This window comes from Peromyscus maniculatus, chromosome 3, assembly GCF_049852395.1.
Source record: "Peromyscus maniculatus bairdii isolate BWxNUB_F1_BW_parent chromosome 3, HU_Pman_BW_mat_3.1, whole genome shotgun sequence".
In the NCBI taxonomy this organism is placed as follows: Eukaryota; Metazoa; Chordata; class Mammalia; order Rodentia; family Cricetidae; genus Peromyscus; species Peromyscus maniculatus.
In genome coordinates this window covers 107,154,958-107,170,455 of record NC_134854.1, presented here as the reverse complement: position 1 = coordinate 107,170,455, position 15,498 = coordinate 107,154,958, and the positions used below count along the sequence as shown (strand labels likewise).

Sequence of the window (15,498 nt, the reverse complement as noted above, 5' to 3'; positions counted from 1 at the left end):
TCTCAAGCGATTTAAAAGAAAATCTGGGCCATTTAGAGCTGCCTCTCAGATGCAGTACTGGGTCATCCTGTGAAAGTAAGCAAATATTAAGGACAGTGTGCCTGTTTGGTGAGCAGTGTTCCCCCAAAGACAGAGGGGCTGTGTTCTGAGGTTGACGAGAGAGCGTGTGCGTTTGTCCGTGTTGTGACGTGTGTATGTGTGTGCCTGTAAATGTGCAGGTCTCTGCTGCTTGGCCTGAGAACCTGGCTATAGGAGTTGCCTCTGAAGAGGGGATGAGGCTCAGGGCCAGTGTGAGAGAAGACTCACTCCTGTTTGATTATCCACCCTTTTGTGCAGTTTGAACTATTCACCATGCTGTGATGGTCAATAATGTTTGTCGGTCCAACAGGACCTAGAGTCACCAGAGAGACAAGCCTCTGGCCATGCCTGGGAGGGATGATCTCGATTAGGTTAATTAATTGAGGTGGGAAAATCCACCCTATGTATGAGCAGTGCAGCACCATAGCTGTACACAATGAGAAAGGGAGCAGAGTATCCAGCATTCATTGCTCTTTGGTTTCTGACTGTGGATACAAAGTAACCAGCTTCCTTTTGCTCCTGCCATCATGCGGTAACTGCCATGATGGACTGTATCCCCTGGAACTGTAAGACAAAATGAACCCATGACTCATGGACAGCATGTGGGCTACATTACCCCCTGAAGTGATTGTGGAGGGGAAGAGGACAGAAGCAAGTTTGCCTGACCCTCCTTGAAGGTGAGGAAGTGGAGTTTGGAAGAACTTTGACCAAGTTTGTCTGGAGCTAAAAATGGTAGCTGCTTTCTGTTGCTTGGCTACAAAATAAGCCAGCCTGGGCTACATGAGATTGTCTCAAAACAAAAGTGACAGCAAAGGTGTATGAATGCCTGCTTGTTTATTGTATTCATTTAAATATAAACAAGTTCAATGGGATCAAGTAAACATACTATCCTCACAATAGACTTGGGCTGGATTTTTTTTTGTTGTTGTTGTTGTTGTTTTGGTTTTTTTGAGTCAGGGTCTCTCACAGTCCATGCATGCCTTGAACTCACTATTAAAATAGGAAGAACCTAGAACTTTCTGATGCCTTTGACTCCCAAGTGCTGGGAATTTAGGAATATATCACTATACCTGGGAAACTTTGGAAATCTTTCCATGAAAGTCATAAAATTCTAACTTGCCCCTTTTCAATAGGATCTAGCCACAGTGATTCTTTCCATGACAGTTTTTTTTTCTTTTTTTCAATTTTGAAATACTGTAGCTAGGCATCATAGCCCACACCTATAATCCTAGCTTGGCAAAGCCAAGAGGATCATGAGTCAAAGGCCAGCCTGGACTACAGTTCAAATTCTAGGACATCCTAGGTTATATAGCAAGACTCTGTCTCAAAAAATTAAAAGTAAGTGAATTAATGTATAATAAATTGTGAAATATTTCAAATACAAAGAAAATTAATTGAAGTAACAGAAAAGATTAGATACACTCAAAGCCCTTGTGTCCTCCACCTTCTTGATGGTGATGTCTCCAAAGAAACTGCTGGCCTGCCCTCATAGGCCCTGCTCATTCATATTTCTAGATCCTGAGATAGGCATATGCTCCAGAAATGATCACGTCTACTGTTTATGAATTGTGTGTGTGCACGTGCATCATGCACACATTTGGATTGTATGTATGCTGTCCAGGGAGTTCCAGGGGTCCTTCTGTCCCTGCCTTCTCAGGGCTGGGGTTATAGCACAAATAACCACATATGGCTTTTTTTTTTTTTTTTAACATGGGTTCTGGGGAACCAAACTCAGATTCTCACACTTATGCAACAGATGCATTATTGACTGAACCATCCCCAGTCCCTGTTTGTGCATTTTAAAATTTTGATGTGAACTGTACCACAGTGTGTTTGTGTTAATTACTTTCCCATTACTGTGATAAAGCACCACAACCAAGACAACTTATAAAAGAAAGTGTTTTCAGAGGGTTATCCACGATGACAGCAAAGGCATGGTAGTAGGAGCAGCCAAAAAGTCACATCCCAAGCAGCAAGCAAGAAACGGAGAACACTGGGAATGGCACCTCAAAGCCCACCCATGGTGTGCCTCCTCCAATAAGGCCACACCTCCTAATCCTTCCCAAACAGTTCTACTAACTGGGAACCAAGTATTCCATCATATGAGCCTGTGAGGGCCATTCTCATTCATGTCTTTTGTTTGTTTGTTTGTTTTAGTCCCTCTCTCTGTTTTGCTGTGTGTGTGTGTGTGTGTGTGTGTGTGTGTGTGTGTGTGTGTGTGTGTGTATGCGACTGTGTACACATGCTCACAGGCTAGTAGACAACTTTCAGGCATTGGTTCTCTCCTTTCACTATGTGGGTCCCAGGAATTGAACTCAGGTGGTCTGGCTTGGTAATGAAGGCCTTTACCCTCTGAGCCATCTTGCCACCTCCTAGGCTTGTCTTTCAGAAGCTTGCTTTTTATTATGGTTTTGAGTTGTTTTTTTTCTGTGTTAATACACACACACATCTGGGGTCTACAGTGTGACTGTCCACAGTCGATAATTTGGGACTGTTTCTCTTTCTACAGCTGTGCACACGCTCCCATGAACACACGTCCATGTGACAGGGATGGGCTTTTTTTAAAAAACCTTATCTGTATGTCTGCCCAGGGAGCTTGAGAACAGAGACATAGATCTGAGTCCTGCCTCAGACCATATCTCAGCAGCATGGCTGTCCTGAGAATCCAGTGGCTGCAGCTGGAAAGGGAGGAGTGTGTTAGAGTGCATTTCTGGTCCTGTAGGCTCTCGCCAGACAGAAGGCAGCTTTTCAGATCCGCAAGGTCTGGATTTCTATCTCCCAGTCCTGTGTCCTCTTGAATATCTCCCAACTTCAGTATTATCACCCTTTTAAATTTTGTGTCCATCTAAAATAGTCTCTTCTCAAATGCACATGTACATGCACACTTCGGTTTTTAAGATTTACTCTTTATTTTTAAGCGTGTGTGTGTGTGTGTGTGTGTGTGTGTGTGTACATGTGTGCAGGCATCTGCAGAGGCCAGAAGTGAGTGTTGGATGCCCTAGAGTTTGAGCCAGTTGTGAGGCATCTGACATAGATGCTTGGAACCAAATTTGGGTCCTGTGTAAAAGCAGAAAGTGTCCTGAACCCCTGAACCTTCCCCCAGCCCATCCTCGGTTTTTAGTGTTAAGCTGTGTGGCCCAGGCTGCGCTTGGGTTGATCTTCCTGCCTCTGTCTCCTGATGCTAAGGTTATGTTCTCATGCCCAGCTGCTGTTTCTCATTTTCACTGACTTATTTTTCCTCTTAATTCCTGATATAGTTGAGAATTTTCTTAACTTTATTCAACATTTGGGTCTTCAGATAGAAGCCCTGAGGTGATCTGAGCTTCATAAAGAAAAGTACATTCCAAGGCAGATTAAAGACCTAAATGTGAAAAGTAAACATTTTAATTTTTTTTTTGAGGAAATATAGATGAACCGTGGCAGAGTTTCTTAATGACCCAGAAGTGCTGGGAGGAGGGAAGGATTGCTTATTTGAGGACATATTAAACTGTGTGACAGACGATACCATCCACAAAGTGGGAGGATCAGGCCACAGTCCAGCAGCAGCCATTTGCAAACCATTTGACCAATGAGGATTAGTTTCCAAAATATAAAGAGCTCTTGCAAATTGATTTTTTTCTTAGATTCAGAAGTCTGTCTTTGACTATTCATAAGATTGAGTTCATGTTTATCAGGTTTTTTTATATTTCATTTCATAAAACTCTGAGTCTTACATTTTCTGTGATTTTGATCACTGGGTCTTTTTCTTAATGTGTGTGTGTGTGTGTGTGTGTGTGTGTGTGTGTGTGTGTGTACATGTGTGCATGTAGAGGCCAGAGGTCAACCTTCCTTGGGTACCATCCACCTCTTTCTTTGTATAATTGTGTGTGTGTGTGTGTGTGTGTGTGTGTGTGTGTGTGTGTGTGTTGGTTTGAAAAAGAATGGCCCCCATAGGCTCATATATGGGCATGCTTGGTCCCAAATTTATGAACATGTTATGAAGGATTAGGAGGTGTGGCCTTGTTGGAGAAGGTGTGGCCTTGTTGGAGTAGGTGTGGCCTTGTTGGAGTAGGCGTGTCACTGTGGGGGTGGGCTTTGAGGTTTCAGAAGTCCATGCCAGGCCCAGTGTCTCTCTTTCCCTGCCTGCTGCCTGTGGATCTGGATGTAGCTCTCAGCCACTGCTCCAGCGCCTGCCTGTGTGCAGCCCTGCTCCCCATGCTGATGATGGACTAACACTCTCAAATGGTAGCAAGCCCCCGATTAAATGTTTTCTTTTACGAGAGTTGCCTTGGTCATGGTGTCTCTTCACAGCAATAGAAACCCGAAGACAGTGTGTGTGTGTGTGTGTGTGTGTGTGTGTGTGTGTGTGTGTGTGTGTGTGTGTACAGTGTGTGTGTGTGTGTGTGTGTGTGTGTGTGTGTGTGTGTGTGTGTGTGTTGCAGTGCTGGCAGGGGTGAGGGCGAGTCGGATCTGCCGGAGCTGGAGTAACAGGCTCGTAAGCTAACCAAATGTGCGTGCTGGAACTGAACCCAGGTCCTCTGCAAGTGCAAAATTCTTTTTTTAAAAAAATCTTATTTTATGTGCATTGGTGTTTTCCCATGGGTGTCAGGTCCCTTGGAACTGGAATTGCAGACAGTTGTGAGCTGCCATGTGGGTGCTGGGAATTGAACCCGGATCCTCTGGAAGAGTGGTCAGTGCTCTTAACCGCTGAGCCATCTCTCTAGCACCCCTCTTTTTTTTTTCTTTTGAGATGAGTATCTCACTGGCCTAGAATTCACCAAGATGGCTACCTAGCGAGCTGGGTGGCAAGTCCCCGCATCCACTGGCTTCTGTGTCCTCGGCGCTGAGGTTACAAGTTCAAAGCCCTTATGCTCCACTTTTTACGTGCGTTCTGGGCTGGAACTTGGGTCCTACAAGACAAACAGTTGGACAGCTGAGTATATCTCCAGCTCCTTTTCTTAATAATTTTTAAAGCTCTTTATTCTGTATGGATATTTGGGGCCAAAATCAACAAAGTGGCTTAAATAATCAAGAGCTTACCACTTTTCAGAGTCTCAGTTACGACACCCAAGTCCTGCTGTCCTTCATGTCATCTCTGCAGCTGTCCAGTGGGCTTTTTCTGCAGACTAGACCTCTCGTCATCAAGGTGGCTGCAGCAGCAGCTCTAGGCATTGCATCCAAACCTGACTGTGCCCAGAGACTAAGGGGTTCTGACTCTTGTCTGTTACTCCTCAGATGGGAGCAGTCCTTCACAGCACCCCCAAAGACATTCCTCCCTAGATAGGGTTGGGGTCACAGGTCTCTTTCTAATCACTGGCAAGGGAAGTCTCTGGGTTAATTTTTGAGGGTGAAATAGCTCCTTGGGAGTCAGTCACCTTCACCCTCCATGGCTTCATATAAGTTTGTCTATCATATTTAATCAGTATATTTCCCCAGCTTCTCAACTTCCATATTTCCTTTTTTTAATTAAAAATTTTTAATTAATTTTTTTTCCTGTTTTTCTTTGTGTGATAGGGTTTCACTATGTAGCCCTGGCTAGCCCAGAACTCATTACAGAGACCAGGTTGGCCTGAAGCTCATAGAGGTCCTCCTGCCTCTGCCTCTGCCTCTGCCTCCTAAGTGCTAGGATTAAAGCATACACCACTACACCTGGAGACTTTTATATTTCTTTCTTTCTTTCTTTCTTTCTTTCTTTTTTTTTTTTTTAGACAGAGTTTCTCTGTGTAACAGCTCTGGCTGCTCTGTAGACCAGGGTGGCCTCAAACTCACAGAGATCCACCTGCCTCTGCCTCCCAAGTGCTGGGATTAAAGGCGTGCGCCACCACTACCCGACTTGAGACTTCTATATCTCAAAGATGGCTTTTTAGGTAAATAAACCACGATTGCATTCCATTGTAAAATTTAAATAATATAGAAACATTTAGTGAAGAAAATATAGAAATCTCTCGAAACAGGCTTCCTAAGTCTCAAATTGCATTCTTTCCTCCATGGGCAGCTCTGGGAGACAGGTGCCTTCCAAAACATTATCTATAAATTTATGTACACATGCACTTGGCTCTGTCAATGACAGGGCTTGACACAGTCACCTGTCTGCTCTCAATAGCATTCTTTGTGTTGTGATTTGTTTTGGAGGGCGTCCAGTGTGAGTTCCCTAATGGTGGACATTTAGCTTGTTTCTAATTATTTGCTCCTTACAAACAGCGCTATAATTAACATCCTTGTAAATGTCTCTTTGTGCATATGGGCAAGCATTTCTTTAGGGTAGCTATCTATGGTTTGGCAATTTCTACTGCCTTTAATTGCATTGCCTGGTATCTGGCAGACGATCTTCTGCATGTACAATAACTTTTCGTGTCCGTGCACCATTATAGTGTAAGTTTTAAAAAAGATGTTTCAGGCAACAATTAGGAATCTAAGTTTGAGCGCAAGTTCTGTGTGGATGGCTGTGGTCGGCTGAGGTGACAGCTGAATGAAACGATCTTCCTACCCGTGGTTAAATTCACGTGGGTCTTGTCAATTGTGTTGGGTAGCAGGTATTCCCCTGCACCCTGACAGTCATTATGATTGTGTGTGTGTGCATTCATGTTGTACACTCTTGTTCCACAGCACCCGTGTGGAGGTCAGAGGAGAACTTGTAGGAGTTGGCTCTCCCTTTCTGCCACGAAGGCTCCAGGGACTAAATTCAGGTTGTCAGCTTTGGTGGCAAGTTCCTTTCCTCAGTCCCACTGAGCCATCTCACAAGCTCACACTTTGTATTTTGAATCAGAGTCTCTCACTGACACGTAGTATTTGCCTATTAGGTGAGTGAGGCTGGCCAGCCAGCCTTCCTTGGGCATCCTCCGGTCTCCACCTCCCCAGCACTGGGATTTCAGGCATGTACCACCACCCTACCTAGCTTTTTCCCTGGGTTCTGGGGGTTGAACTCAGGCCCTTGTACTTGCACAGCAAGGATATTACCAACTGCACTGTCTTCTCAGCCCCACACATCACAATTCTTAGCATATTAAGATGTGGAAAATGCATATCAGAGTTGAGGAGTCACGGGATCTCACCTTCCCCAAGTCCATAGCCTATGAGTCTTCCTGCATGTGTCTGGAAGTCCTCCTCCTGGGTGGGTTGGTGCCTTCCCAACGGTCAGTTCCTCACGCAGGTGTGTGCTGCTTGCCCGAGCCCCACTGACCTCTTGTCTGTCCCGGGCGGGTGGGTTCAGAGGTGGGCTCCCGAGAGCGTCCCTCACACGTTTCCACGGCTCTCGCTGTTTCTCACGCTGTCTCCTTGCTCTGCACGCTGCTTCATCAGCTCTCCCCATCTGCATGGTTTTGCATGGCAGTGGGTCCGTGCAAGAACATCTGTGGCCGTCAGGAGCGCGTTTTTGCCCTCCCCCCATTTCAGGATGTCTCCCAGCATTGCTGCTCCAATGTCAGTCATGCATGAGTCTTGAATGGTGTCGATCTGAGTTGAAAATGTGCCAGTTTTTATAACATTATCGCTAATAGACTGCTTAATTAACCTGCTGATATTGTCGATGGTAGATCTGTCGGTGTGTCAAAAGGGAGAGCCATGCATCACATTCTCTCTCTCTCTCTCTCTCTCTCTCTCTCTCTCTCTCTCTCTCTCTCTCTCTCTCTCTGGATAGGAGAGCTCTGAGCTCTGGGACAGTCTGGGGGGGGAGGAATAGCAGAATCAAACAGTCCAGATGAGGTGGTAAAAGTGCAGACCCTGCAGGGGCCATGTGTCCTTGCTTACTACTGGGGATGATTACTAAGGGCGGGCTGTAACTAGACAACCACTGCGGGGTCAGCAGAAAAGATTGTAAGGCACGTGCCGCCTGCAGAGCCAGCCACCTCAGAGAATGCTGTTCCTGGTTGGGGCTGGTGGTTGCTTTGACTTTGACACTGGGCATCTCTTTTTCCCATCCAGACAGCTTAGATGACAGGGCCATTGTTCCCCAGTGGCGCCCTGGAGAGGCTTGCTGAGGGGACAGAAAGAGGCTGAGCTTCACTTTCTTTTGTGATTTGGGGTGGAGGGTTGAAACAGGACCTCATATAGCCCAGGCTGGCTTGGAACTCGATTTGTAGCTGAGGATGACTTTGAATTTACAATCCTCCTGCCTCTGCTTCCCTCTGGAGTGTTAGCATCAGGTCCACACCACCACTCCTGGTCACACTCTGTATTTATTTATTTGTTTGTTTGTTTGTTTGTCTGGTCTCACTTGAGTTCTGTGTTTGAACTAAAGTTCTTCTCTGCCCTGCTGTCCTTACACCCACATTTGGAAACTGGCGAGAAAGTGAGTGGCCACCCCTGCTCCTGGGGCTGGCCCACCCCCCCCACCCCCCCACCCCCCCACCCCCATCCCCGCCTCCAACGCCTGCCTCCCCTCTCTCATCAGCCCTCCTACACTGTATGAGCACACACAACAGAGGCTGCAGTCATATGAGCTGCTTCCCACCTCCTGCCTCCCTGCTGAGTGCAGAGGCTGGCGGTCAGTGTTGCCTGTGTCCTGAGATCCTCTGGAGCCCCTAGGTGCAGTACTGGGAATGCCCAGCAGGGGGGACAGTGCTCACTGTCTGCTTGCGGACAGGAACAGTGGTGCTGGGACCGGTGAAAGGCATCCTTGAGGGTAAGAGTCCATCCTCTCGGGCAGAAAACCCCACTCAGTGATGTTCTCATGTCTTCTGAGAACTTGGTCTGGCAACCCAAGGGCCAAAGGGGTTGCAGGGTATCCCTGTGGCCACTAGAGGGCGTGTCACCAATCGAGGCCGGGAGCAGCTTCCCAAGGCCACCATAAGAGGCCTATTTGGGTCCCGGGCATTCTGGTTCTTTCAGGAGCTCACCTTTGGGACGGAGCAGAGAGAGAAACAGGGCCAAGAATGAACTCCAAGCTTAGATGTCCCCAAACTCAGGCACCATGCCCATCTTCCGTGACCTTCCCTGCTGTCCCATCTTTACCTCAGATTCACCTTCCTAATTCTCTTCGGATATGGTTAAGGTGTTCTCAGACATTGTGGAACTGCACTTGAGAGGCTGAGGCAGGAGAATTGCCAGCTTGAGAATGGCCTGGGCTACACAGGGAGACCCTATCTCCAAACAGACCAGGGTGTGAGTTTCTCTGTCAGTGCATGATTGACATTTGGGGCCAGGTAATACCTTGTTGTAGGAATGCTCTGTGTATTTATTGTAGTGTCATTCCACAGAAGCTGTGTTTCAAAGCATCAACGGTCTCTACCAGCCATGCGCCAATAACACCCCCACCCCAACCCCCAAACCACGATAATAAAAAAAAATCTCTCCCCACTTTGCCCCTGATTGGAAGTCACTGTTTAGACAGGTGAATGTGTCTGTTGTGGGGACAGGAGCCATGAGGCTTGAGTCCTTGCCACAGGAGGTCTGCCACGGTGAGCGTTGATGAGCATCATGTGGCAACAGTGGAGCCGCTCAAAGATAGCATATGTGCTCGAAATACATTTCAGAGCTTGTTCGCTCTCCTGCTCTCCCTCTCCAAAGACTGCAGAGCCTCCTGGTCTTCGCCTCGGCTTGTTCCACCTCCCTACTTTTTTGCAGTAGGAGAATGAAGCTCAGGGACCCCCGGGTCCCACACCAGCCCTCACCTGCAGAACCCCGTTCCCCAGCTGTGAGCACCCTGCACTGCTGGGCTCCCCAGCCATTGGCTCAGGTCCCAGGAGCATCTGTGGGCTCCCTCCCACTCCACTTGCCCACTGAGCCCCACCACCCTCCAGCTCCCCAAACCCGGGTGCCCCCCCACTGGAGAGGGGGAAGCAGCAGGTGTTGATGCTAATCAGTGTTCACAGCCCAGAACTGCAGTCGCTCCCAGGCTCACACACTCCCCAAAATTAAACACTCATTATACAAAATTAATTGACATTAATTAGCAAAAATTAAAACTTTAAACACAGCAAGGCGCTTTGGGGGGAGGAGTGGAGCAGGCAGGCTCTGCATTTGTCACCCCCCCCCCCACATTTCCCACCACCCACCTACCGCCCCCAAGTCTCCCCATTTCCATCATGAAGCAGGGCTGGAGGACTTCAGGGCAGATCTATATCCGTACACCACCATGAGCCTGGGCCTGGCCTGTGAGTCCCAGTTAAGGGGAGCAGGGCAGCCATACCAGACATCTTCATCCAGGAACCTCCTCTCAGCCATAGGTCCCCAGGAGCTCAGTTGAGACAAGGGAGAAATATGACTAAAGGAAGCAATTCAAACCACTGAAAGACTGCTTGCTCCCCCGACCCCATCTCTAGGTACCTGGAGTTCAGGCACCTCAGCCTTTCCACTCTGTTCCCCTTTGCTGTGTGACCTCAGTTAAGTCACCATTGCTCTCTGAACTTGTGTCCTGTTCCTCTGATGAGGGGGCGATGCTGGGTGACTACAGCGGTCTGCTCTGTCACCTGCTGTTATGGATGGAAAGCTCTTGGTTTGCTCTAGTGAGACATGAGGGATTAAATATGGGGAGTAGCATTTAAAAGCATATTATAACCCAAGGGACTGAGTTGCTGGAACATCAGGCCCCAGGGGGACACATCTCTTGGACAGAGAGCCTTCTAGGTGCACATCTGCTTCCCTGCCTAGGGAACAGGCCCAGAAGAGAGGTGAACAGCGCCCTCTATAGGTGGCAGCTCACAAAGCCGTCGCCATTTCCACCTGTTACTTTTGGTCTATGCTTCCCAGGTCTCCAAGGGTCTTGGCATCTTTCATGGGGCTAAAAGCACAACAGAGTACTCCGCCTTTCTGCTTTCATGGAAATCTCGGGGGTTGGGAGCCCTGGCTGGAGGTTGGAGCCAGGCAGGAAGCCATCCGTGCCTCACTACGCCTCTCTGTATTCCTCTCTCTCCAGCCAGTGCCAATATCTGCAACGTGGTCCTGATGCGGTATGGGGAGCTAGAGGAAGGGATTGATGTCCTGGATGCTGATGGCAACCTCGTGGGCTCCTCAAAGATCGCAGCCAGACATGTGGGTTTCCCAGGGGCTAAGCCCTGCCAGGAATGGATTGGTGTTCTCATACATAGCCTGTGCATTCCTTGAGATGATCTTCTGGTCACAGAACCTTGGCTTGGTTCTCTAGATATCTCCTCCTCACTCTAGTCCCCATCTCCCATCTGTGTGAGCCCTGGGCCTCAAAGTCTATTCTCAGCCGTGCCTGATCACCTGGATAGTCCCTTACTGCTGTCCAACATCCCTGCTCCCACACTACTGTGAAATGTCCCCATTTTTTATCCCAGCCCCTAGGGCACAGCTCCTCTGAGGAGGTGTTAATTGGAGAGGGCAGAGGAGCCTCCCCAGGGCTTTTTCTCCGTGCCCTAGGCCTTCACATCCCCACGGCTTGTGAATGGGAAGCTGCAGGCAGTGGTATGTGGCTGCTACCTTGCTGGGGAGCTGCAGCACTGGAGTGCTAGGGTGTCAGGCTGTGGGAGATATTGTGGCCCCTGCAAATGGTTCCTTGTAAAGCCCTCTTCATTAGCCCTGCCCGCCGTGGCTCTTGTGTTTTACACACACACACACACACACACACACACACACACACACACACACACACCAGTACACATGGCCTGTGCTTTCTCAGCCTTCCTTTGATGGTAGTTGGTGGCTTGCCCTACTGTCCTGGGTTCCAGGCTGTGCATGGTGGCAGTGAAACAAGGGATCAACCATGAGGGGATAGAACATCACAGATATCCCAGTCTCTGTACCTCAGCAGTTCTCACATGGAGACTGAGTTACCCCTGTGCATGAGACCTTGTGGAAAACCCTCTGATCTTCTCTTCCCTCTTCATCCGTCTCAGGGGAAGTCAGGGCCCATCTAGACCCTGCAAGGGGCCAGGGCTGGTTGCCATGCCAGCCCTACCCTCTTTGTTCCCTGCCCTGGCTCTAGGCCTTCGCATCCTTCCCACAGCTGTTCTGGGGCCTAGAAAGACCTCTCCTGGCCCTTCCTGAGGATCACTATAAAAGAACAACGTTTCTGGGAGAAACTTCAGCCCCCAGCCCATCATCAGAGGGAATCTACCCTCAGGTTCCTACACTGTCCCAACCCCATCCTTTCAGAATGTCCTATGAGAGAGCAGAGGTGACAGCCCTTCCTAAAGGCATCCAGGTAGGTCACCCAGCTCCTCAGCAGATCCAGGCTTCTTCCAGCCTTGCTTGAAAGACATCTCCTTGGAGAGACTTGGAGATCTGTGGGCTGTGAGCCATTCCTGGACATTCCTCTAAGAACAGGAACCGTGAGTCAAAGGGACTCTGAAGTGGCTGTCCAAACTCAAAATTGCCACTTAGCTAGGCCTCAGGCTATGCCTCCCAGGGTCCTGCGGAGTCCCAAGCAAACCCTGGAGCAGATCCATTAGACCCTGAGCATGCTCAGCCAAAGCTTGTGCCCCTAACAAAGCTCACCCTTTCTCACTAAGGCTCATCAGGCTTGGGGAGTGTAGCTCCGTTGGTGGAGTCCTTACCTAGCACACACAAAGCCCTGGCTTTGATCCCCAGCACCACATAAATCCAGGGGTAGTGGCTCATGCATGTAATCTCAGTACTCAGGAGGTGAAGGCAAGAGAATTCAAGGTCAAGAATCCTCAGCTACATAGTTCAAGGCCAGCCTGAGCTATAGAAAGACAAAATAAAAAAAGACTTCGTTAGAGCCAGAAGACAAAAGATCTTATAGATCTTTGTCTTTAAGGGGTGCAGTTTAAAAAAGTAACCCCCAGCTTCATTCAGCTTGGGAGCCCCCCCCCCCCCCCCCCCCCGGCCTTGCAGGCCGCAGTGATTTGTTCTGGCTCAGTTTTGACAGCATCTCAGGTCCCCTGTGTACTGTTCTCCCAACCCCTGATCCCTGCACATCCCAGGCTGGGGAGGCTGTCCTCTGCTGCCCTTCCCCCATGCAGAGAGTCTGCTCTTCTCAAACACATGTGGGTGAGGGGAGGCAGTATTGTCTGGTGCCTGGGATCCAGCTCTGTGTGCACCGCTGTGAGCAAGCCCGGGCTGCCAGATGTGCTGAACAGCGGTGTGCACACCTCAGAGTCTGGGTGGGATTTGCTTCCCTGGTGCCTGTCCCAGCCCCGAGCCCCCCTCTCACCCCAGCCTGTCCCCATCCTCAGGCCCTGCTGGAGACAGCACTGACACGTGTGGTCCTGCCTATGCCCATCCTGGTGCTTCCCCCGATCGTCATGTCCATGCTGGAGAAGTAAGTCAGGCTGTGGGGACAGAGGGGGTGCCTGGGAGTGGCCCGTGGGACCTGAGGCAAAGGTAGGGGAGCCATGGCAGCCTACCCAGTGTGTTTCTAGGGTAGAAAGCACTCACTCTGTCCTCTGTTGTACCGGACAGTGGTGTTGAAACTCATGACCTTTCCTATGTGAACTGGCTGGTGCCCAGTGCCGCCAGGCTGCCTGTGGAGAAGCATGGTTCTGCCTTGGTGGAGGGGGCAGGAGAGCTGGCAGTTTGGGTGGGAATCAGTCAGTGTGACCCTGTGAGTGTGAGTGTGTATGCATGTGCACATGCTCTGTTAAGGAAGACAGTGTGAGATGGGAAGCCTAGATTTTCAACCTCACTGAGCCTCTGCTTACAACTAGAATAATAGTCTGACTGTGGCTCACACTCTCCTCATCCAGAAGATGAGGCAGGCTTGCCATGAGTTTGAGATAACATGGGGTACACGATGAATTCTGGCCAGCCTGGTCTACATTGTTAGATCTTATCTCCAAAAAAACTGAACAAACAAACAAAAAACAAAAAAATAGGCTGGAAGCAGTGACATGTGCCTTTAACCCAAGCTTAGGAGGCAGAGGCAGACAGATCTTAACTTAGGAGGCAGAGGCAGACAGATCTCTGTGAGTTCAAAGCCTGCCTGGTCTACATGAGTCCCAGGCCACCTGTCTTTAAGAAAACAAAACAAAACAAAACAAAAAAAAAAACCAATAAATTAATTATAATAAAGCTCCTTCAGAGGAAGATCAAAGGCCAACTATTTGTCATGTCACTGTCCACATAATATAGGGAACAGCACAATAATAATAATAATAATAACAATAACAACAACAACAATAATAATAATAATAAAGGCTCCTACTTATTGGGGAGTCTGTAATAGGATATTAAAGACTAGGGTGCAGCTGGGAAGAGGCTGAACAGGGAAGGAGGGGAGAACCTCAGTCCAAATGCATATGGAGGCCTAGCAGACCTGGGGAGGGGCAGGGAAGGGCCCTGGGTGGAGGGACACTAGAGGCACAGAGCGTGGCTGGTACATGCATGTCCCTCTCTCTTGTTCACCTGCCTTGTGGAGATCCTCTAGAATCCAGCATGCTTGAAGGAAAGCATGCCCATTGGGGCAAACTGACCAGGGTCCTATGTGCCCATCAGAGAGACCTTCCAATCCCAGAAATGGGTAGAACCTCTGTATCTGAGCATTGAGATTAAAAATTGTTCATCTGGAACTGGAATGGTGGTTTAGAACTCAGAAGGCTGAAGCAGGAGGATTGCCATAAGTTTGAAGGTAGCATGGACTACATAGTGAGTTCCAGCCTGGGCTAAAAACCTTGTTTTAAAAATACATTAAGAAAGAAGGAAATGAATGGATGGGAAGGGAAGAAAAAAAGGAAGTCAACCTAGCGAGGAAACTCCCAACAAATAAACATGGACAAAAGTAAATTGGGGGTGACCCTTTGTGTCCCTGCCTTGTGTACAGCCCTCTCCTGAACTGAGGCTGTCCCCAAATACCAGTGACTGAAAGCCGGGATAGGCAGACCAGGAGCAGGTGAGGAGGGTGCGGTTCTTCAGTGCTGAGGCCTGCGGTGGGAAGCGTGGAGGGTGCTCACTGAATACTGGTAGTCACCTGTCACTGGCGCAAGTCTGGTGGGACAGAGCCCTCACCTGGCAGATTAGGTGGAGAAGTTTTCTTACACACAGGCATCAGAGGACAACCGGAGCCAGCGAAGCCGAGGATTGGCTGCAAACTAAGACCCACAAAAAGCTGCTGAGGGCGAATGGAGTCTCATCGGCCCAGACTGGTATCACAAAGCAGCTGAGGAATCCAGAAGCCCTTGGCTCGGGCTTTATGGCCTGAGAGAACTTGGCTGGCTGGGACAAGCTAGGCTAATCCGTGGCAGACAGTCCGAAGCTCCAACCCTCCTCCCTGTCTGAGTACCCAGCACCCTCAGCACAGTTCACAGGTACCCGAGAACTACACAGGAGCGGCTGGAAAGCCAGTTCAGCCAGGCCAGTCAGAGGCTTGTCCTTTGACACAAATTTGCTGGAGAGGAGCAGGATCTGTGATGCTTTCCCAGTCTGCATAGGAACTGAGTTTGTAGAGTTGAAGGAGGCTTGGCATGGCGTTGCTTTGTCGGCTTAAATTGGTTTTAGGAGTTATGGAAAGTGGTATGGGGATTATTTTGGCTGTGAACCCTCCCAACCAAGTGTTAGGAGTGCTGCATGGCCTGCCTCATCCCA

At 49.0% G+C, this 15,498-nt stretch overlaps 1 protein-coding gene across 3 annotated transcripts in view; it reads left to right on the top strand.

Annotated features, from left to right (window-relative positions):
• The window catches only part of Sfxn5 (sideroflexin 5), a 125,317-nt gene that overhangs the window by 88,402 nt on the left and 21,417 nt on the right, over positions 1 to 15,498 (top strand). For 2 of the 3 annotated variants that reach the window (XM_006991546.4, XM_042274502.2), the window contains 2 exons: positions 10,910 to 11,025; positions 13,155 to 13,240. In XM_006991546.4, coding sequence (XP_006991608.1) covers positions 10,910 to 11,025; positions 13,155 to 13,240 — 202 coding nt within the window. The remainder of the gene's footprint in view (positions 1 to 10,909; positions 11,026 to 13,154; positions 13,241 to 15,498) is intronic. The other variant, XM_042274503.2, reaches the window with a different exon arrangement.